Source organism: Galeopterus variegatus, unplaced genomic scaffold, assembly GCF_000696425.1.
Source record: "Galeopterus variegatus unplaced genomic scaffold, G_variegatus-3.0.2 Scaffold2569, whole genome shotgun sequence".
NCBI lineage: Eukaryota > Metazoa > Chordata > Mammalia > Dermoptera > Cynocephalidae > Galeopterus > Galeopterus variegatus.
The window spans coordinates 25,349-47,703 of record NW_007728680.1 but is presented as its reverse complement, the minus strand read 5'-3'; the positions used below and the strand labels follow the sequence as shown (position 1 = coordinate 47,703).

Below are 22,355 nucleotides of genomic sequence, written 5' to 3'. Positions count from 1 at the left end.
GCTCCAGCACCTCCCTGGCAAGCTGTACCACAGGGCAAATCAGCTCTCCCCAAGAGTAGAGCAAAACCTTTTCAAACCTTACTATGCAGAGAGTAGTCTTGGGAGGAAAAGGCTGTTGGTGAAAGGATACAAAATTTCAGTCAGACAAGAGGAATAAGAGATGGATTGTACAACATGGTGACTTTAGTTAATAGCAATGTGATGTATTCTTGAAAATCGCTGCGGGTAGATTTTGTGTTCTCACCACCCAAAATGTTAAGTGTAAGTTAATGACTATATTAATTACCTTGATTTAGCCCTTCCACAAGGTGTACATATTTTAAAACATCATGTTGTACATGGTAAATATATATGATTTTTATTTGTCAGTTAAAAAATTAATCGTTTTAGTAGTCTGCAGACCAGCAGCACCTGTATTACCTAGGAGCCGATTAGAAATGCAGAGTCACAGGCCCCACCCAGCTCTACCCATTCAGGCTCTGCATTTTAATAAGATCCCTGTGCATATTGAAGTTTGAGACGGTCTGTTTTAAAATACGGTTCACCTATAAAGCAGGTGTTAGTCCGCCCTCCGCACTGGCTGCTGACCAATGAGTCTAATTAGATCACACATGTGATCTGCAAGTCCAGACCTCATGTAATTGGCTGAATTGTTTTCTTGCCTTTGCCCCTGTCCCCCTTCCATTGTCCCATTCTACAAAACTCCACTTCGAGGCCAGTCCAACTCCGCTCTTATACCTGGGTTGCTGAAGAAAAATCACAGATTGTTCAGATTAGTGCCACTACAGATTCCCGATCTCTCCTCTCCACCGAACCCTGCTCTGGATTTTCCTAGTGCCCCCGTCTCCCAGTCTCAGTTTGCACTCATCTTTTGCAGCAGAAACCAGTGCCTAGAACAGTGTCTAACACATAGTAGATATGCAGTGACTACAGATTGAACGAATTCTTCTCCATTCAGCCTAGGGGTCGGCAGTTCTGCTGCAGCCCCTGCTCACTGTTTTGGCTTCTGGCCTTTTTTCATTCTTTTAGAGATTCCCCAGATCTTTGGCCCATTAATAGTTTGTATGTTATTTTTGACATATTTCTTCCTATTGTTGTTTATTTAGGATGGTGGATGTGTTCAGTCCATCATCTTGAAGTCAGTCCCTTTGCTTCTTCATGGATACTATCTCAAACTTCCCCATTCACCTCAAATCTCTCACCTCACTGTCTTGTCCCTCACTCAAAAGAAAGAAAATTGATGGTCATCATTCAAGAAATCTCTCAATTCCCTGCCTCCTGATCCTAAACATCCCAGCTTTCCCCTCTCTTCCTGTCGCAGAGGAGAAGCAGTCCCTGCCCCCAGCCCAGCCAGCCACACCGTTGCCCGCAGAGTCGTCACTGGACATTTGGCTGACCTCCCACTGGCCCTGTTTGCCACTCCCTGCCTTCTTGAAGTGCTCTCCCGTGACTCCTATTTCACCACATTCTCCTGCTTTCCCTTCTGCCTCTGGGTACATCTCAGTCCCTTTTCTGGGTTTTCATTCATTCTCTGTCATCCGTAAGTGTCTTTCTCAAGGCGCTCTCTCGGCCCCTCTTCTCTCCTCCCTCAGTACCTGGCAATCTCTGCTTCCATGGCTTCAATTACGGTTCGTAAACTGATGATTTCCAAATAATTTCCAAGTTAGCTTTCTCTCCTGATCTCCAGAACCATCTATCCAGTTTCCTACTACATATCCACGTGTCCAAAAACTGAATTCCTGTCCCCTCAACCCTTTCCTTCTCCCGGGCTCTCCAATCTCAGGGTGCACAAAGCCCTTCGTGACCAGCCGCTGCCCTCTCTCAGACTTGTGCCTCGCTGTTCTGTGCGAGCCCCAGCCAAGCTGAGCTCCCCGGAGGGTCCCTGAGCACACGTGCTCTCTGCCCGCCAGGCCTCTGCACATACTTTTCCTTTTGCCTGGAATGCTGTCTCCCAAAGCCCCCTCCTCTCTATGTCACCCCCTCAAATAACTTGACTAATTCCTGCTTAGCAGACATTCCTTTCAATATTGCCTTTTCTAGAAAAATAGAATTTTTAAAATAAACAAAACATCGACTTATTCCAATTGTTTCATGCCTAGGTAAAGATAGAACAATACAAAAAAAAAGTTTTTTTAATAAACACCTGGGTACACATTAAGTACCTTTTCTCTTTAGACTTTAACTCTTTCAATTACTATTTAGCCAAACCATGTCTTTCTTGTTTGCTTTCTCCCACATCCGATATCAATAGCCCAGGTCTTATGACAGATCCTGATCCCCTGTTTAAAGTGTCCTTGACACTCTGTGGCAGGAAGTCTCGTTTTGCTGCTGTTGACTCTTAAGAGTTCCCTAAGTCAGTTGCCAAGGTCCAGAGGAACTGTCTCTTCCTGTGGCTGTCGCTTCCTGCAGTCCTGGGCTCCCTGTTTTATTCTCCTTCATCTTCTGTCTGCCATCTCCTTAACCCTGGGGGCTCAATCTTTACCTTTTACCTTCCCTCATAAACACATTTTACTTCCTGACCTAGTTCACCCAAATATACAAACCTTCACAAAACAACATTATAGGCAATGCATTCTAGTGCTTTCTATTTTATTTCATTTTTTAAAAATGCAGTCATGACCCACTAAATTGATTTCATAATACACCGATGAATTGCGGTTTACAGTTTGAAAACCAGTGCTCTAGCTTATTCTGCTCAATCCTCTGAATTTTCCTGTTTGTATATTAATTACTCAGCAGAAGAGGCTTTAAGATTATTTTCAACTAAAGCTCCTCCAAAGATTTCTGTCAGAAATATTTATTGAAATTGCTGTGCTTTCCCTTTTTCCTTCTGGACATGAAAAGCACATTTTGAACATTACACAGTTTTTAAATGGTCATGGGAAGGTTTCAATAAGTTAATCAACTAATATCTGTTAATAGCCAATGTTTTAAAAAAGATGCAGAGGTCAAGGGTTTGGATCCCCTTACCAGCCAGCCCAAAAAACTAAAACAAAAACATTAAAAAGATGACATAAAAGCACTGTCTGTGTGTGTATGTGTGTGTGTGCGTGCCTGTGTGCACTAATAACATTTTTCATTTCAGGACTGTAGAAATTAAGTTCTCACTAAATGTGAGTTATTGTTACTGAAGTGGATCAGAAGTGTACCCTAAACCAAATAAATCAGTGTGTTGGGCCCCTATCCTACCTCTAGAATTAGCTCTTCCAATGGGCCTTCGAACACCTGCCTGTACCAGTACTAATGGTTGGGAACCTTTTTCTCCTAAGATTGTGTTTTCCAGTAGGGGCCATGTTTGTCCCTTCTCATTGCAGGGTGCCACATGATCAGATGACAATAGTTGCAAGCACCAGTGCAGTGTGTTAGTTCTCCTATCTTTTAGACATCCCTACTCTCTGGTCAACCTTATATTCAGAGTAGATAATTGATTCATCAGTTTCACTATAAAAACTAGTTGACCACATTGGATGTTGTGACATTTCAGATGTGGCAGTTAAAATTTCCCCATCCCACAGATGAAAAATCTACAACTGAGAAGAACTTTACCCCACCCAGCCCCAGGGTAAATGCACCCTGGTGACCTAATTCCCTGCAAGACCATGGAAATAGGAACTGGCAGTGTCACCTCAGGAAGCTGGAGAAGTGACACCTACGTGTGTTGTGTGGGTCCCTCAGGTCCCTTTCCCACGTCTGAGATCTTCTGATTCTAGGTGAAGGGTGAGCCTCCTCTGGGGGTCCTGGGTTAGCCACCCTGTTCCTGTCCTAAGCAAATCCAGAGGTCTCATAGGCTGAGGATGCTTTCACGGGTCCAGTTTGGCTCATAGTCCCACAGATCACATTCCTCGCCATGCACAACAACCAGGCTACTTTGATCTTTCCATGGAATTTCTCTTCTCCTCTTTCTACAGCCTCTCTAGAAGGCTGAGAGTGGCCTCCTGAGAGTAAGAATCTCTCTCCTCTTCAAGATGCGTGATGTGGCAGCTCATGAGACCCTGTCTTGAGTCTTTTATTTTTTTCCCAAGGCTTACCCCTCCAACTTCCTGGGTCCTATTCTTGCTTCTCAAGACGGGTTTGGGTGATTCATCCAATTGGACTTTCTTTCTTCCTCAAGGTGTAGCTTCTGGCTTGGTCTGGCTCTCTTGCCAAGGTCTCTGGGCTTCTCTGGTTATTATCCCTGATTCCTGCTGCTACTAGAACTGCCTGCAGTACCAGGTTCCTCAGCAAACAGTCACCCAAGCAACTTAGCCAGGTACCCAGGGCCTTTCCTGTACTTTACTTAAATGGGCCCTGGGTTTTCCTCCTCTTAGCGTTACAAAAAGGCTTTTAGTGTCTTTTCTCATTGACCTCAATGACCCAGCACACTCTCTGTGCTTGTGGCAGGCAGGCTCTCTGTAGGCATGTGCTAGTGTCTTCCACAGCAGTCCGGGGAAGAATAAGTAAGACATGCTTCCTACCGTCAAAGAGATGAAAGCCCTAAACGAGGCGACAGTGCTGGGCTGTGTTCCTCTCTGGCTCCTATCCCCAGCTTCCCAGTGGGGCCCACCTCACTGAGCTAGACTGAGCAGAGGTCAGGGTTGTTCACCTGCCCACAAGGCATGGTCGTTCCAGGATGGGAAGACAAAACAACAAACTCCCCAGTAACAGATGCCCTAATTGCTGAAGGCAGGAGATGAGAGTAAGCCAAGGCACAGAGCCACCCTGATACAGAGCCCAGTCCCACCGCAGGTCACAAGCATCCCTGTGCAGGGTGTGCAGGAGCAGCCACTGCCGGTGAGACGGGGGTATAGCGGCAGCTGCAGCAGGGTGGCATTGTTGGTGTTGCTATTTGTGTCTCAGTTCAGTGTCAGACTGCCTATTCCTAGCTATTTTCCACTGGTAGGAAAGGCCAGAAACAAATCTGACAGTCCTGACAGTCTTACCAGTTCCCAGCTCCCAGCTTCTGCCACTGGGAAAAATGTTTGTTTTTCCTTTTTGGCGGGATTTGGAAATTCTCATCAAGAAATGGGGGATTGCGCTGGAACATAAATGCTTTTAAAAAAAAAAAAAAAAAGGAAATGGACAAGCTGTGACCCTGGGTGAGTGACTTTCCCTCGCTGGGTTCAATTTCTTTCTCTCTAACACGCTGAGAAAGGGAAACAGCAAATGTTGCAAAAGTTTACCTGCTATACCTGTGCTATGGTGGCCACTGTACTAAGTACCTGTGATTTCATTTGTATCGTCTCACTTACTCCTGTCAACAATAACAGAGGCCACCCCCTCCCGAGGGACTTCTATGCTTCAGACTCTGCTCACCACATACATGTCCTCTAATTGTCACAACACTTCCAGGTAGACATTCCTCCATCCAGTTTACAAAGGAGGAAATGAGAGACTTGAACTGAGATTATAACTAAAAAATGTGGGATTAAAATAAGATATCTGGGAAGAGTTTCCAGTTCTTAAGATCCTACCAACCTCACCTAGTCAGATGAGTATGTCGGTTATTCCCACCCTTTATTTAAAATAAGAGGGGATCCCCAGGAGAGGAAGGGGACTGTCACTTTCAGGGCCTGACTGGTGTCTCACTTCCCTGCTCAGAAAGTGCCCAGGCTCCTTGCCGTGATTGTTCAAGTCCCTTACAGGCCTTCCCCACCTGCCTCTCCAGCCTGATCTCCCACTTCCCCCCACAACAGCCTCTTCTTCATATCTTGCCACCACCACCTTCCTGCAAGCATCCCATCCCACCACCCCCAGAACGTGCCCCGTTCCAAACCCTGGCTCTGCTGGCATGTCGGTCAGTCCAGAAGTGACCACTGCCCTTTCCCTCGGCCCAGTCATCTTTTTAGACCAAGCTCCGCTCTCACTTCCCCTGTGATGCTTTCCTTGACCATGCAGCCAAATTGCACGCGCTCTCTCAATTTCTGCATCACCTGCTCACTGGACACTTGGCCCTGGGCAAGTAGTATATGTTGCCTTTTCCATTATCTAGTAATAGCTAATTCCCTTCTATATGCCACTGGGGGAAAGGCCAGCTCTGGTGATCCCTTCAGCCTCTCCCTCACCCATACTGCCATGAGTGTGTCTTGACCCGATTTCGGTTCCTTGGACCAAGTCTGATTCATCTTTGTTACTTCTTTTTTTTAACCACCAGCCTTCTCCCTGCCCAGCATTCAGTACTGGGATGAGAGCCAAGCTGAACCTCAGTTAATGTTTGTTGAGTGACTGGATGGGCTTTTGTGGCCTCTGACAGGTAAATGAAAGCCAGCAAAGCAATGGGAAAAATTATTGTGTTAAAAGACACACTTGTTACTTTCTGGCCTGGTCTCTAATCTTATTCTAGGTAGATTGTTCTCTCTGTCTCTCTCCTCCCCGCCCCCTGCCGCGACTCTCCTACTCTCCTGACCGTACCCTCTTCCTCTCCTTCTGCACATTTCTTAGTTGCCTAAATCTACTTTCAACTCTCTAACCAAGGTACATCGATTCTTATCAACAAGGAGGAAGTGCCAATGTGACCTTGTAGGTGACACTTCAGAGTCCCCCTTCCAGCTGTTGCCCCAACGTGCAAGCAAGAATTACTGTGGAAAATGTACAGACTTGTACAAAAGGCAGGGGTGGGGAGGGCTGTTGGACCCCAGAGCAAGAGCCCTCCTCTGGAAGCATTAACATAGGTAAATGGTTAACAAAAGGGAGGATTTCTCTCTGTTCCTCCTCCTCTGCCAGAGTGTTCACCTTTAACCATTGACCTTTCTGTGAGGTGTGAGATCTGAACAAAGTTGAACTTGGTCATGGATGGTTAGTCCATCTTCCCTCTGCCCCTGCCTCTGCCTTCCCAGAAGATGGCCTGAGGTATGCAGACCACCCCCTAGGTGTGACAGCTGGTAAGAGAGGAGGGCGCACACTCACACAGAAAAGGAAAGTTGTAAATGACCCTCGGGCCCTTGAGAAGTCTAGAGCCTCAGCCCTTAGAAGCAAAAGAGAGTGCCATACCAAAAGGGCCCAGCCAAGCCCATCTGATGGAATATAATAGAAGGAGGCATTTTGTAGTACCTATTGTAGAACAGCTGCTGAACCTCTGACTTTTGGTTATTTCTTCCTGCACACTCCTCTTTCTACCCCACCCTGCCCCCAGGGACCTGCAGGCCCCCTGCATGAGACATTTTTTAATTTGCTGGCAGGATCTCCCAGCACCAGGCTTCACAGAAACCCCCCCCCCATCCCCACCACGTTTTATTTGGCGNGGGAGCGCCGCCACACTTCCCAAGCGGCGCACTATCCAGTGCGCCACCGGGCCGGCCCTCATCTTTGTTACTTCTAACCACCAGCCTTCTCCCTGCCCAGCATTCAGTACTGGGACGAGAGCCAAGCTGAACCTCAGTTAATGTTTGTTGAGTGACTGGATGGGTTTTTGTGGCCTCTGACAGGTAAATGAAAGCCAGCAAAGCAATGGGAAAAATTATTGTGTTAAAAGACACACTTGTTACTTTCTGGCCTGGTCTCTAATCTTATTCTAGGTAGATTGTTCTCTCTGTCTCTCTCCTCCCCGCCCCCTGCCGCGACTCTCCTACTCTCCTGACCGTACCCTCTTCCTCTCCTTCTGCACATTTCTTAGTTGCCTAAATCTACTTTCAACTCTCTAACCAAGGTACATCAATTCTTATCAACAAGGAGGAAGTGCCAATGTGACCTTGTAGGTGACACTTCAGAGTCCCCCTTCCAGCTGTTGCCCCAACGTGCAAGCAAGAATTACTGTGGAAAATGTACAGACTTGTACAAAAGGCAGGGGTGGGGAGGGCTGTTGGACCCCAGAGCAAGAGCCCTCCTCTGGAAGCATTAACATAGGTAAATGGTTAACAAAAGGGAGGATTTCTCTCTGTTCCTCCTCCTCTGCCAGAGTGTTCACCTTTAACCATTGACCTTTCTGTGAGGTGTGAGATCTGAACAAAGTTGAACTTGGTCATGGATGGTTAGTCCATCTTCCCTCTGCCCCTGCCTCTGCCTTCCCAGAAGATGGCCTGAGGTATGCAGACCACCCCCTAGGTGTGACAGCTGGTAAGAGAGGAGGGCGCACACTCACACAGAAAAGGAAAGTTGTAAATGACCCTCGGGCCCTTGAGAAGTCTAGAGCCTCAGCCCTTAGAAGCAAAAGAGAGTGCCATACCAAAAGGGCCCAGCCAAGCCCATCTGATGGAATATAATAGAAGGAGGCATTTTGTAGTACCTATTGTAGAACAGCTGCTGAACCTCTGACTTTTGGTTATTTCTTCCTGCACACTCCTCTTTCTACCCCACCCTGCCCCCAGGGACCTGCAGGCCCCCTGCATGAGACATTTTTTAATTTGCTGGCAGGATCTCCCAGCACCAGGCTTCACAGAACCCCCCCCCCCCCCCCCCCCCCCCCGACCTCTGACTTTTGGTTATTTCTTCCTGCACACTCCTCTTTCTACCCCACCCTGCCCCCAGGGACCTGCAGGCCCCCTGCATGAGACATTTTTTAATTTGCTGGCAGGATCTCCCAGCACCAGGCTTCACAGAAACCCCCCCCCCATCCCCACCACGTTTTATTTGGCGTAGCTTGATAGCTTGCAGTCTCGCCCCTCTGTGTTCTTAATTGAGTTTGGGGGAGAGTCACCATCCAGTTGCTTTATTGGTTCAGGATGACTTTTTCCATTCTGTGCCCCCATGTTCATTTTACTGGCATGTCCCCATCATTCCCAAACTCCAGTTGGCCGTGGCCAGCATGCCATCTCCACACTTTTATGTGTGTGACTGTTTGGTGCTGGCCTTAGGAGTGGGTTGGGAGAGTGTGGGCTACGCCTACCAGGTCCCTGCTCCATCCAGGAAGGGGCTGGGTCCCTGGAAGGCTTGGAGCTTTGCTTTCATACTTTATTCATCCCCAAGCCACTGAGAGCTGACCATGAGCATGCAGTTGGTGCATTTGAGCATGTTTCCACGATCCTTCCCTGAGCAGCCCGGCCACACTGCCGAGCACCTTTGAACTTCAGGCCTGGTTTCTAAATCCAGAGAACTCAAGAGGAGGAAGAAAACTTGAGGGGCTACCCAAGATACCTGCCTTACCTCCACGCCCTTCCCTGCATCCAGCCCTGTGCAGCAGGCAGGAGCACAGGAACTCAGCTCACCAGACTAGGGGGAGGAATAGAGGGCAGGATGATACCAGTTTAGGCCAGGGAGAAATCTGTAAAACTCTGCACGTGCTGTGCCTCAGAACAGACCATGAACATCCCCTGCAAAGTGCTCCGTGGTCAAACCAGGTTTGATATCTACACACTTTGATCTCAGCTCTTGCTGCTCTCTTAAAGGTCCATTTTGTGATCTGCTTTAAAGAAATATTTTATTTTCAATACAGACACAGCCCTTGATGTAGCAGTAAAAAACATCACCCCTGAGAGACACGTGGCTGTGAAGTGTTTTGGTATGTAACTTCCTGTCTTCGCCTACATGGAAGGCTTTATCCTGCTGCTCTTTTCGTCCCTCAAGAGGGTGCCCGCCTACCCCTTGGTGCTCAGGCTTCAGGAGGCCCTGAAATGAGGGCAAGAGGTCAGCTCAGACAGGAGGTGCCTTCGGAAGGGGCTGGTTTGGGATGGGGAGTAGTTGATGCCCTTCACCCAACCAGAGTTTCTTTGAGCACGCCACTCCCTGCCCCCCACTTTGAAGATGGAAGTCAAATTTTCGGACTCTGCTGTGCAGAGCAGAGAGGTCACTAGGCTCTAATGCATTTACCATTGACTGCCCCTCTTGTAGTGCGTCTATTAGTGAGTAATTTGATTTGTACCTATTCATTTGCAGTCCCTGCAGGAGCCTGGAGCTGGCCCCTAGTATAATTGGTGCTGTCTCTATTTTTACATCATTAGATTAGCCCCGACTCCTGGCCACTTGTTGTCTGCGCTTGTCTGTCCATTTATACAACCTAATGTAACACAAAATTCATTACTGATCACATTACTTTCAACTCTGAAGCCAGCCTTGTGATAAACATTTGGTTAACCCCTTCCTACCCATGGGAGGGCTAACAGAACAAATGCACTTCCACTGACAGGCAAATCAATATCTTAATACACCAAAGTGGAATTGCATTTCTAGATTTGTTATTCCTCCTGGAGGAGCAAATGGAAAGGCTCGTCTGAGCTGGCTGAATTGAATAATGAATAGAGCCCCGGCACCAGCAGCCAGCCTGTGAACGCAGCACAAAGGCAAACCTGCATCGGCCCAGCCCTTCTCATCTGGACAGGCGGCACCACAGTGGCTGATTGAGACTGTGATTCTCTTCCAGCCACAGCTTGAGGGCTCCAGAGCACAGGCTGCGACCCCAAAGCAGGCAACAGAGACTTAGCCCCAATGCCATTTCTTTTGCTAGGCTTGGCCTACAACAACTGGGCCAAGAACTGGATGTTTCTTTAAAACCTTACTCACTAATGTAAAGGTTCCCAGACACGTGGGCCTGACACTAAATGCCACCAAGGAATTAAATTAAATCCATTGTGGAGCTCAGGTTTACCATTTGGAAACAAATACAAAAAACTATTCCTCTTTAGAGCCAGGTCAGTGATATTGGGATTGATTGGTTCACATCAACTTGTGTGTGTGCCTCTCTCCGGGACAAGCATTCTTTGGTACACAGAAGCCATGTGTGACTGAACGTGGTTCCAGTTCTCTGGTAGGGATGATTGTGAGCAAGCAGCATGAGGGACTCTAACCGGGGAGCTGGCCAAGAGTCTTTAAAAAACCTCAGCACAGCTCTATTTAATGTAGAAGTTTCCCCCTTACCGCTACCCTGGTCATCCCCTCCCCAACGCTCATTTGTCTGTGGGTAACATCTACACCCACAATAAGTCATTAACTTACAGGACAGTTTGTTTCAAAAGGAAAAATACCCCCAATTATTAAAAAACTCTCATAAAGCCTATTCGACAGTGATCAGAAAAATAGTTATAGTGGAAGTAGAATGGAACCCACTATCGTGAAAGTCATAAATCCCGAAGTGAAAAGAAACCATAAACTGAAGATACTCAGGTGGGAAGGGAAGCTGGAAAAATTGTCCCATCTAGGGAACGTTCTGCCTGAATACGGGGGAGTCCTGAGCAGGGGCCGAGGAGGAGAGGCACTGAAGCCTGGGGTCGGTGGGGTTCCTTTCTGATGAGCCAAACACCCTCCCTCTCACAGAGGACTATACCTTGGACCCTTCTGTCCCTTAAGCCATTCAGAGTCCTTACAGGCCAGAAGTGACAAGCAATCCTGTGAGACAAGGAGATCCTAGGGTTTCTTGAGAGGGCTCAGATACCACTCAGCTTTATCTGTTTGCGAGCAGGGGGGCAGGAGGTGGGCAGGAGGAGAGGCACCTCCTTGCAGCAGTCCCAGGGCCACAAGGTAAGAGGTGTGGAGTGTGGGGGAATTGGTTCCCCCTGCCCTGGGCTGTAGGGCCAGGCCAGGGCACAAGGGTTCCTTGTTGCAAAGACTCCAGAATCATACCTCTCAAGAGCTACCTATTGTGAGGAGCTATAAAGAAGGGATTCCCAAGAAGATAAGAAAAGTAAAAATAAAAAAGGGATTTTCTTGGCCAGGTATTACAAGGCATGCCCATATCTCAGCACTGGAAGGACACTGGTGTGTCACTGAGATGAGCCTGAGCATAGTGGTTGTCTCCCCAGGGCTGAGGGAGACCCTTTCAAGGGTGGGGGCACTAACCTCCCCGCCCTCAGCCCCAACCAACCCCCTGTGCACCGATTTGCTTAGCTGCAAGCCTGCAGCTTTGATCTCAGCTGTTAATCCTCTCAGGTGGGTAAATGGAACAGTGGGGGGCAGGGGGGATCTGCATATAACCCACTGTCCCCAGCCCCATAAGCTCTAGAAAACAGATAGGAGCACAGGCCTTTGCCTTTGCTGAACAAGAAAGATCGGTGGCAGGGAGGAAGCAGGTCTGCTGGTGGAATGACAGACTGTGATTTCTTAACCTTGATGGAAAAGGGGGAAAGCCACATCTTACCAAACTCTTCCGCTGCGTCGTAGAGAATTTAATTACGTTTGGACATTTGAATGAGAACCAGATGTGGCTCTGGCCTGGTGGGCCAGCAGTGTTCAAAGAACAGCATCTCTCCTGCGGTCTGCAGGCCCCTGTGCTATCTCGTAGCGCTGGAGGGTAGCTCAGGAAGACCCCTGCCCGGGAGCTGGGGTTGGGTCTTCCAAGCTTCTTGGCTGGACTTCAGGAGACAGGCAGGTCAAGGCCAGCTGCCAGGCACCTGGTTCCAGGGGAGTTTCCCAGCCCTGTCTCCTCTTCACAGCCATGCAGAGTGGTCGTGTTTGCCAGAGCCTGAGACTCCTCCTGGCCCCCGTTAGCACGCACACAGAAAGAAGTCACATAGCAGCACCTGGCCTGGTGTTCTGCACACCAAAGACACGTCTGCCATTCCTCTCAGCTCTGAGCTGACCTTAAATAGCATCTGCCGAGGCTCTGCTCCTAGTGTTGTGCGGAGGACATGGAGCTAGAAAGGGCACTTCAGCCCCTCTCCTGGGTGAGGCCTGCTGAAGACACCAGGGGTGGCAAAGCTTGTTCTCTCACCCGCGGTCTCTTGTACACGCTCCGTTCATGGGCTGCTTCTTAAAGCCCCTTCGCGCCCTCTTCTCGTTAGAGCCTTACACACCCAGTGAGGTCATTAGAACAGACCCTCCCCTCCTGTTCTACAGATGCCAAAGCAGATGAGAAGTGAAGTGACTTGCCCAGGTCATTCTGCCTGTGACAGAACTGGGGCCAGAGCAAAGTCTCTGCTCCTCCCACAGTCCTCCTCCTCTGGCCACCCACAGGGAGCCACAGGTCAGGGCTCCTCCCGCATCTGGCTCATCTGAAGCATGGCTTCAGCCAGAGTCATCAAATACCTCAAAACTGGGGAACGTGAGCCAGGTCAGCTCAGCCTTTTATGTCCCCACATATAGTATGTTGTGACAGGATATACTCTGCTTTGGTACCTTGGACTTAAAGGTGTACTAATACCGTGGGCACTGATGGGGTCACTGGACATGGGGTACCATTCGAGGTGGTCTGGGTGGGTGATCCTGCTCTGTTCTCCTTTGAAGCCAAGACCTGGGGAGGCCGGGGTAATGCGGGTTTCCTGGGAGTGGGGTGTAGCAGCTTTCTGGGTCTGCCTGGGTCTGGAACAGCATCATGGCTATTGTGGGAGGGACCTAGGATAAGGCTTTGGCCCCCAACCAGGCCTGTGTCCCCTCTGGCTCAGACCCTACCAGGGGTGTCATTGCTCTTCAGCGGTTCAAAGGCTGCAAAGAAGAATCTGGGGCTGGGCTGTGAGCAGCTGTGCCTGAAATGCCAGTGCCTTTCCCTCCCCCTCTGCCCTACACACACACACAGACACACACACCCAGAGTCGACTCTAGCTCCAGCGGAGAGGGGGTGGGTGCCATAAGGGACAGGCTCAGTGAACATGGGCAGGGCTCTGAGAGAGGTCCTCCCTCCTGAGTCCTCCTCACTCCTCAGGCCTTCTCCCCAGCCTCTTTTCTACTTTTATTCTTCCATCTCCAACATTCCAACATGCTACAGGCTCAGTGAACATGGGCAGGGCTCTGAGAGAGGTCCTCCCTCCTGAGTCCTCCTCACTTCTCAGGCCTTCTCCCCAGCCTCTTTTCTACTTTTATTCTTCCATCTCCAACATTCCAACATGCTCATCTCCTGTCATCATGCCCCTGTCCCTACTGAGCCCACCCGGGACATGGGAATCTACCATACCTCTAGGCCCCTACCTCATGGTGTTAATGCCGCACTGGCATGCTGCCATGAACAGGACCTCCAGAGGCTGAGAACCTTTCCTCTTTGGCTACTGGAGGGAAAGGGAGATGGTGAGGAAAGACGATATGCCTTTTTCCCAGTTTTTCTGGGTGGAAGCTGAGGCACACAGAGGGCCTTTTGCTTGCCCGTCTCACAGTTTCTCCAGCCATCGCTCAAGACCTTCACCCTCTAGGGGCTGTGGGTGCTCAGGAGCATCCTAGGCCTCAGGTCTGCCCCAAACCCTATTGAGGCACCTGCACGGCCCCAGTGGCAAAGGGAAGCAGTTCCAGGCATCCTGAGCCAAGAGCACCAGAGATTTACCTTCGGTGTTTGGCGCTGAGCGTGGAGGCAGGGGCGGCAGGGTAGGCCATGTGGCCTTCACCTCAGTCTTTGATGATGTTCTGGGTCTCAGGACCTGTGGGGGTCAGGAACAAAAGCTGGGCAAGGGGGAAAGCACGCGTATCCATGGGAGTCCTGCCAGCTGAGAGAGACTCCAGCCAGGAAGGAGACGATGCCTGCCCCCCGGCCCAGCACTAGGCTGATGGCAGGAGCCCTCAGGACTGCCACGTTGTTTATGTGGCAGGACACCAGAAATAAGTGGCATTGGTCGGCCAAGAGTCTGTGCTCAAACACAGTTAAGCCCCAGAGATAACCACAGGCCAGAGTCAGCCTTGCTTCTCACCTGCTCCCTGGTTCCAGCAGCCCACACCACGATTCCCATTATCGGAACGTGGAGGAGCCTTTTCCTCTTCATCCTCCGCCCCTCAGCTTTGAGAAGCTGCCCCCTCCCTTCCTCAGGCAAGCCTCAGAAGGGAACAAAAGCCCCTGCTGGAGGAGAGAGGTGACTCCCTTCTCAGCCTCCCCAACCCCAGCCCCCACCCTCCCAATACCTCACTGCTGTTGGGCGAAGAGGACCCCTGGTCTCTTGGCATCTCTGCAAGCTCTGAAGCCTGAGGGAGGTATCTGAGGGGTGAGGAGCCCAGCACTTCAGGGTGAAGCCTGGAGAGAGGCAGGAAGAGGGAAGGTGTGGGGGAGCCAGGCAGCCTGGGAGGTGGGGAGGTGGGCACGCTGAGTGTGGAGAGAAGGGAGGCCTCCCTCCGCAGGCAGCTGCCTTTAACTGCTGCGCTTGTAGCCTCCTAAGAAGTGCCCTGGGGGCTGAGGCTGGTTGCAGCCCACAGTGTGGTCTCTGACAGGGCTGTCAGGGTTTTCAAGGCAATTTTGGCCAACTCCATCTATGTATCACTGAACAGGCCTCCGCCTCCTCAGCCACACTGTGGAAGGGAGAGCAGTATCCAGGCCCAGGACCGGTTTAAAACAAGCAGCCCCTAGTCATGTCTGCCAGGGCCACCTCCTAGTTGGCATCTGGGCCATCCCTCTAGGTTCCAGCACCAGGAAGTTGCCAACCCTGCTTAGCGCCACAAGATATGCTCAAGCCCCCCCACCCCTTACCTCTCTCCCTCCAAGCCCTGTTTTGCACAGCTGATCCCAGGCGGTTGCTTGGGGCAGACCCTCTTTGGATCAATTTGCTAAACTTGTAGCCATCCTGTGCTACCCTGGTCTCCTCCCCATATATCCCATCAAGGGAAGACGCCGAAAATCCCAACCTCTTCATGGGAAGACCCACGCTCACACACACCTCACTCCCCACCCAAGGACCCCCAAACAGAAGGAGACTGAAGCTGTTTCTGTTAGTTGCAAACCTCCTCTGAGCCAGGCACTGAGCAATTTGGCTGGCTGCTGTGTGCTGTGTGGCCATCCACTCCCCTGGGCCACCACTGAGCCCAGCCCAGGCAAGGGTCTCAACCACAGCCCCTGCTAATGTGGGAGAACCTGGAGGTGGATGCAGGAGGGAAAAATCAATGCACGTCAACAGGGTAGGAAATTTATTTTCCATCTTGGAAGAGGGTATTTGCAAAGAGGCAAGGAGGGTAATGAAAAGCTGTAAACACATATCTGCCATCCTCCTCCCTGGGCCATTTCTTGATTAAAAAGAAAGAATCCTTCCCAAGCTCCAGTGGAGACCAAGTGGGTGGGGGTCTGGGTGGCAGAGACACCTGCTGGGGAGGAAGGCTGGAGAGGGACCCTGCAGTCCTATGGATGATCACAATGACTAATTTGATGGCAACAACAGTAGTTAACTGACAGTTTTGTGATGCCCATACCTGCATTGTTTAATTTTGTTCTTACTGCCAGGCTATGAAACAGACCTTGTTATCCTCACAATGAGAGGAACCTGAGGCACAGACATTAACTTGCCCAAAGTCTTCCAGGTAGCAGGTGACCAGAGCCTGTGTTCTTAACACTTCCCTGAACCGCCTCCACCCATCTGGGCAGCCGCAGCCCCTCCGGCCTTATGGGGCTCTCTGAGGCTGCGGGAAGCAGTCACCCTCTCACTGCTGGAAGTGGGCAGAGCTGTGGGTGCAGGGTCCGACTGGACCCTGGGGTCTAATCCTAGCAGGCAGCATGGGTGTTTAGCTTGGGACTGGGGTGTATGACTGCACCAGGGCTCACACACAGAGCAAGGCTGGCTGGAGGCTTTGAGGAAACCAGAGGGGCTGGGCAGTAGAGGCTGCTCCTTTTCTGGTGGCAGAAGTGGCAGGGCTGCCTGGAGGCTAAACCAGGGGTCCCAGGCACACTTTTCCCAAACATGCTCACACACAGCACTGCCCTCCCTGACCCCTTTAGGGTCCCAGAAACAGACCTTCCTTTGGGTCCCTGAGAATTGGGCTGTCCACGATGCCTCTATGTACCAGGAGCCGGAGGAGCTTCCTCAGGATCTGTGATTGGCCAGCTGTACCCACTGCCATCAAGCCGGGAAGAGACCCAGAGAACAGCAAGCTCCACATAGACCTTATGACCCTCTGCCGGGGCCTCCCACTTGCTAGGGCTTCCCCAGCTTTCCCCAAGCCTCACTTAGGCCCTGTGTCCTCAGCATTTCATCCTCTCCCTAGGGAATACTCTGCTGATCCGCTCCTCCCCACAGCTCCCAGCAGCCAGTCTGCTGCTCACGCAGGGTGGAGGGGCTGCAGTACCCGCCTGGGATGAGGGCAGGGGCTCGTTCTGCCTGGCCCAGCTCGGGAGCAGGGCAAGTTGTGGGCAGCCCTGCCCCTGCTCCTCATGCAGACTGAGAACGACCCCTCCCTGTGGCTCCCTTGGCATACACTCCCAAGCCACCAGTGTCGCCTCGCCCTAACAAGGTCAGCCACCTCTCTGCTCCTTCTGACACCTTTTTGACATCTGACAAGCTCCACGTGGAGTGGGGGCAGCACGAGGCTCAGGCCTTCACTTGCTCTTCACTTACTTGTGGGAGCCGAGTCCTCCCTTTAAGCTGCGGTTCATTCCTTTGTCCTCCTCCCCCCTGGGGCCTGCCCATTCTGGCCCATGGCATAGAGGGGTGGCTGTGGGTAGCAGGTTCATTTTCCAATAAGAGCCAACAGGGAATGGGTGCACACGGCCAGTGGTGGGCACAGGGGGCAAGTCTTAGTGATTGATGCCTGGAGCTGTCAGTGTCCTATGCCACATTGGCCAACACCATCTCTCTCGGGTGGTGCGTGACCCAGGATGGTTGGCTTCTCCCTCTTCCTGGGTTTTGCTATCTGCAAGATGGGGATTATAGCACCCACCTAACAGCCTCCAAATCCCTGGAGAATGTGAGATCACAAAAAAATGAGCTTATGTCTGAGTCCAGCTGCCTTCTTAGGAGCCCCTCATCTCCTACCCTACTTTGGGGCCTGAAGAACGAACTCTTTGAGAGCTTTTTCCCACTGACCAGAATCTACCTGCCTCTAAGCAGGGAGGCCACTGGAGATGCTTCCCTCTTTCCCCACCACAGAGCCCCCAGCGCTCTCTCCTGGGCCCTGGCTGGCTTCTGCTGGACTTTCCCCACAAGGCCATCTCAGACCTGATGAGATGTGGCCCAGACCTGGGGATCTTGGGAGTCAGGGAGGAGGGTGGCAGCCAGAAACTGGGCCACTGAGTCAAAAAGTCTGGAGGGGTCCCTGAAAACTGTGTAGCCTGTCTCCCTCTCCTTCCACTCCCGGCAACCCACCTGCATGGGACCCCATCTGGCACTGCATGGGCCATAGGTCCCCATCTGTCTCCCTCCCAAAGCCATTCCTCGTGCTCAGCATGTCACCTCTCTTCTCCTAGCCCCGTGCTGAAGAGGGTCTTGACTCTGTCACAACAGTGCCATCTCTGGGACCTCCAATACTGGCCGGTCCCTAGCTCCCACACATGCATGTCACTGTCCTTCTTGACTGCAGAATTCCGCTGCAAGCTTACCCTCCTCCCAGTGTGACACCCCTGTCTCCTTACACCCTGTCCACCTGCCTGCAGAGATCAGTGTACTTCTCAATCTTTTCCATATCTTTTCCAAAAGATTCCTCAATGCTTTTCTTTTCAAAAGGGAAAAAAAAAGGAAAAAAAAAACAATGCCAACAGCCCAGCGCCCGTGAGCAACCCAACAGTAACAAAGCATGCGTTCGGGACGGAGGAAGGTAAGGCCGCGTGCTTCCATTTGCCACTTGCTGCTAGGGCTGGGTGGCCGGGCGGACTTGAAGGGGGGAACCTGTGTGCACCCCTTCTCCACCTCCCTACATACTTGCTCTCTGTCTTCAATGGGAAGCAGAGGAAAGGGCTGTGACAGAAGGGAGAGACTGTCCCAGGCCCCCTGGCTTTTTACTGTTTGTCCATGCTAGAGAGTGAGCCCCACCTGCCCTTACCACTGTCATCCATTATTCATTCAAGAAATGTTTTTCGAGCACCAACTATTTTCCAGGCCCTGTGATTGCCACTAGGGGTACAGGGATAAGACACAGAGCGAAACTCTGAGGGGTTCTCCACCTGGTTGGGGAGACACACTTGTGAGCATGAGAGGGCCTGGGCTAGGAGTCAGCACAGCGCGCTGGGGCTGGCCAGCCCTGCCGGGGAACAGGACGGGCTCACAGAGGCGTGGACACTGATGCTAAATTGTGGGAGATGAGTAGGCGTTTAGGGCCCAGGGAGCCTGGGAAAGGCTTTTCAGTCAGAGAAAGTTGCATGAGCACAGGCACAGAGGCCTAAAGCAGCCTGGAGAGGTCAAAAAACTGCTCAGGTTCATTACTTGGCTTCCTCAGATGTAATAACAAGTAACACTAGTGAGGTGGAGCCTGGAAGGCTATTATGTAGTGCTGGGGAGGTTAGACCTTATCCCTTGAACTATTAAGACTCATTGGAGGTTTTTAAGCAGAAGAAAAGCAAGATGAGGTTGTTCTGTAGACAGACTGCCACAGCTTTGGTGTGGGGGGTGAATCAGAGGGGTGGCCTGGCAGTCCCGAGACCCAGGTAGGCAGTGAAGGCCTAACAGTGGGGAGACAGATGTCCGGGAGATAAATTCAGCAGAGCCGTGGTTATCCTGGGATGTGGGGGCGAGGGAGAAGCCTGCCCACTTCCATCTTACCCAGGCCTAAATGGCGAAGAGAAATAAGAGCAAGCTTGCCGAGGCTGTACCTGGCCCCAAGAGGAGCAAATTCATCTTATAAAACCCCTTGGCAACTGTCTCTGCACTGTCACAGCATGGGATGGGGTGCGTTCACTCAGACTCATGTGTTGGGGTCACTGAGACTGCTGGGGGTGCAGGGAGCCTGCGCCAAGGGGTGGTGGGGTTGCCTCGCTTGGTCCCGGGCTCTTGGTTTCCTTGGCAGCATGGACCTGTTGGCATTTTACATCAAGACTTCTGGGCTGTCCCTCAACTCTGGAAAGGGGCCAACCTTCCCCATCCTTTCCTGCTCCTTCATCTGGGGCTTTCGTCCTCGGGCCTGGAGTCCAGATCCTAAGGAAGCCTCTGCTTTTCTTGCAACTGCCAGTGCTCCTCTCCTGCCCTCCTCGCCCTGCTGTCAGCGCCCCCTAGTGCCGGGACAGCCATGCAAGGGCCTCTGAAACCGAATGGGGCCTCAGAGATCCCCCGTGGACTCCTCGGCTTGCTTGTGGGGAAAGAAGGGAAAGGAGGGAGCTCTCCTGGAGTCCAAAGCTTCCATATAGAATTCCCGGGGTCTTCTCTTTGCTTTCCTCTCCTCTCCCTCTGGTGTCACAATGGCCTGTTACCCCCAAATTAGGGTGATACTGAAGAATGAGGAAAGAAGAGATCCCACCCATCACCCGCCTGCCTTGTTTTCTGTCCTTATCCAGATAACTCTTGAGTTTCCCAGAGTCGAGGCCCACCAAGGCATCCAGTGTCTCTCGGAGATCAGGACCATAGCCAGGCCCTCGGCCCCCCTCCTTCCATTGCCCCCAGTCTCCTGAGAGGTTCTGGTGTCCCCGTGCACCCACCCAGCTTGGGCCCAGGCCCCAAACATGGCTGGTGCCACTTGAGGGCCCCTCACACCTGAGTCCAGGTGCATTCCTTTTCCTTCCTCCATTCCGTAGTTACTGCTCCTGGGCAGCCTCAATGCTTTGGGGGTGGCCTGCAGGGAGCAGGGGTTTGGTGGTTAGTTCCTGGCTGGCTGGTGATGGCCAGCTCAAGAGTGAAGGCCGTGACCCATTCATTCCCTAACCAAAGCCAGCTGTGCTGCGTGTGTATGGTAGCAGGGGGCCTGGGAGTGGGTACAGGCTGGAGAAAAAAGTCTCAAGCCAGACTAGATAAGTGTAATTTTGAGCACACTTTGCTGTTTCATATGACTGCTTCAAGGGAGGCCCTGCATTCCTGAGGTGGGCAACCAAGGCCCCCTCAGTCACAGGCAGGCATACCTTGGAGAAGGATAGGTTGCAGGTCACCACATCTGGGCTTGAGGCAGACTCCAGAGACTGCTCAGGCATATGTGTGCCCACATCTCAGAACCCACTACATGGGACTGAAAGGGAATAAGAATTGGTCATCTTCAAAAAGCCAAGAAATGATTCCTTCTTCCTTGCAATCAGTAAACAGGGAATTCTATTCCCAACCCACCGACCCCAGTACCTGTCGGGTCAAGAGATGATGGGGCAGTTAAGGTGCCCATAAAGTGCCCATAGCTGAATGAGTCCAGTCAAGTTGCCATGTCCAAGACAGCAGCATGGATGTGCAAGGCCAGGGAAATGGAGGAAGAGTGGGCAGGAGCTCCCTGCCTGCTTTACAGGTCAACTCTGAGCACACACATTCTAAGGGGCCTCCAGGGGACTTGGGAGCTAAGAGGAAGGAGGCGTTCCAGGCAAGCAGAGACCCTCTCTTCATTGGAATAGGCTCCCCTCAAATCAAGCATTCCCTCCTGCAGGGAAACAGGACACTGCGAACTCTGAGCACACACATTCTAAGGGGCCTCCAGGGGACTTGGGAGCTAAGAGGAAGGAGGCATTCCAGGCAAGCAGAGACCCTCTCTTCATTGGAATAGGCTCCCCTCAAATCAAGCATTCCCTCCTGCAGGGAAACAGGACACTGCGGGCCGGAGATGAGCCTGGGTCTGGCCAGCAGGCGGACTGTGTGGGTGAGAACGAGCAAGCGAGTGAGTGGCTAAGCCGGTGGAAGCCCCAGGGACAGGCAGGGCAGGAAAGAGGCTGGGACAGATTGGGCAGGGAAGCTGCGGTCCGTGTCCTGGCTTCTCCCCACCTGCCTCACCTGTGGATCCAGGACAGGAGACACTATGGAGTTCAGGGGTGTGCCGGCTGAGCGTGAGTATGTGTGCAGGCGCAGGCACACGCCCCATGGACAGCAGTGTCGTCCAGACAGATCATCAGGGTGGCCACACTTCTCGCCTCAAGGGCTTCCTGGCAATGAGGGAAAGATTGTGGTCTAAAACTGGAGTCTGCCCACCAAGGGGGCTTCTCCTCCGGGCTGAGCCTTCCTGTGACCTGAGCTGTTGCCTGCCCATCTGGGGAGCAAGTGGATATACCCTTGAAGAAGGATGTAAGAGGACCCAGAATGGTGCCTCAAGGCAGGCAACCTGGCCCAGTGTGTACCCCCAATCCCCTGACCCCACTCTGATCAGGCCTGGCCCTCTCCTCTGTCTTGCAGAACTTCAGCGAGAGGGAAGCATCGAGACTCTGAGTAATAGCTCAGGCTCCACCAGCGGCAGCATCCCAAGAAACTTTGATGGCTACCGATCTCCGCTCCCCACCAATGAGAGTCAGCCCCTCAGCCTCTTCCCTACTGGCTTCCCATAGGTACCAGCAACCTGCTTCTGACTGGCCAGCCCACTCACCTGCTGGAGGGAGAGGGAGAAGCCCCGCTCTGGTCCTACCCTCCAGTCTCTGCTCCTCTTTCATCAACCACCTTCCCCTTAAAGATAGCAGCCACCCATCTCACCTGGATCAAGAAGAGAAGAGACCCTTCTCCAAAGCACCTTGGCACACCTTGACCTCTGCCACACCTGTCAGCCATGGCTGTGGCCAAGAGAGACTGCAGAAGTTCAGTCCCCTTCTAAGTTTGCACATGGCGTCCTGCATTGGATCTGCTTTTATATTTTTACCCATACCCACAGGTGGCCTGGAACAGTGACCAGATCTTGGGGCCTGGTGGGGAGAGGGTGGGTTGTCCACCTGGGCATTTTTGACCCTGAATGGACTGTCTCAGCCCCAGGCCACTTCTGGCTGTGACACACACTGCCTCCAGCTTCCCCTGGTCAGCCCCTCTCCAGCATGG

General features: G+C 51.8%; 1 protein-coding gene across 1 annotated transcript in view; it reads left to right on the top strand.

Annotated features, from left to right (window-relative positions):
- The window catches only part of BCAS3 (breast carcinoma amplified sequence 3), a 224,387-nt gene extending 202,528 nt beyond the window's left edge, over window positions 1-21,859 (top strand). Inside the window, exons 3-5 of the mRNA XM_008582323.1 lie at window positions 9,344-9,409; window positions 18,171-18,261; window positions 21,729-21,859. Coding sequence (XP_008580545.1) covers window positions 9,344-9,409; window positions 18,171-18,261; window positions 21,729-21,765 — 194 coding nt within the window. The 3' untranslated portion in view covers window positions 21,766-21,859. The remainder of the gene's footprint in view (window positions 1-9,343; window positions 9,410-18,170; window positions 18,262-21,728) is intronic.
- The last annotated feature ends 496 nt before the right edge of the window (window positions 21,860-22,355 follow it).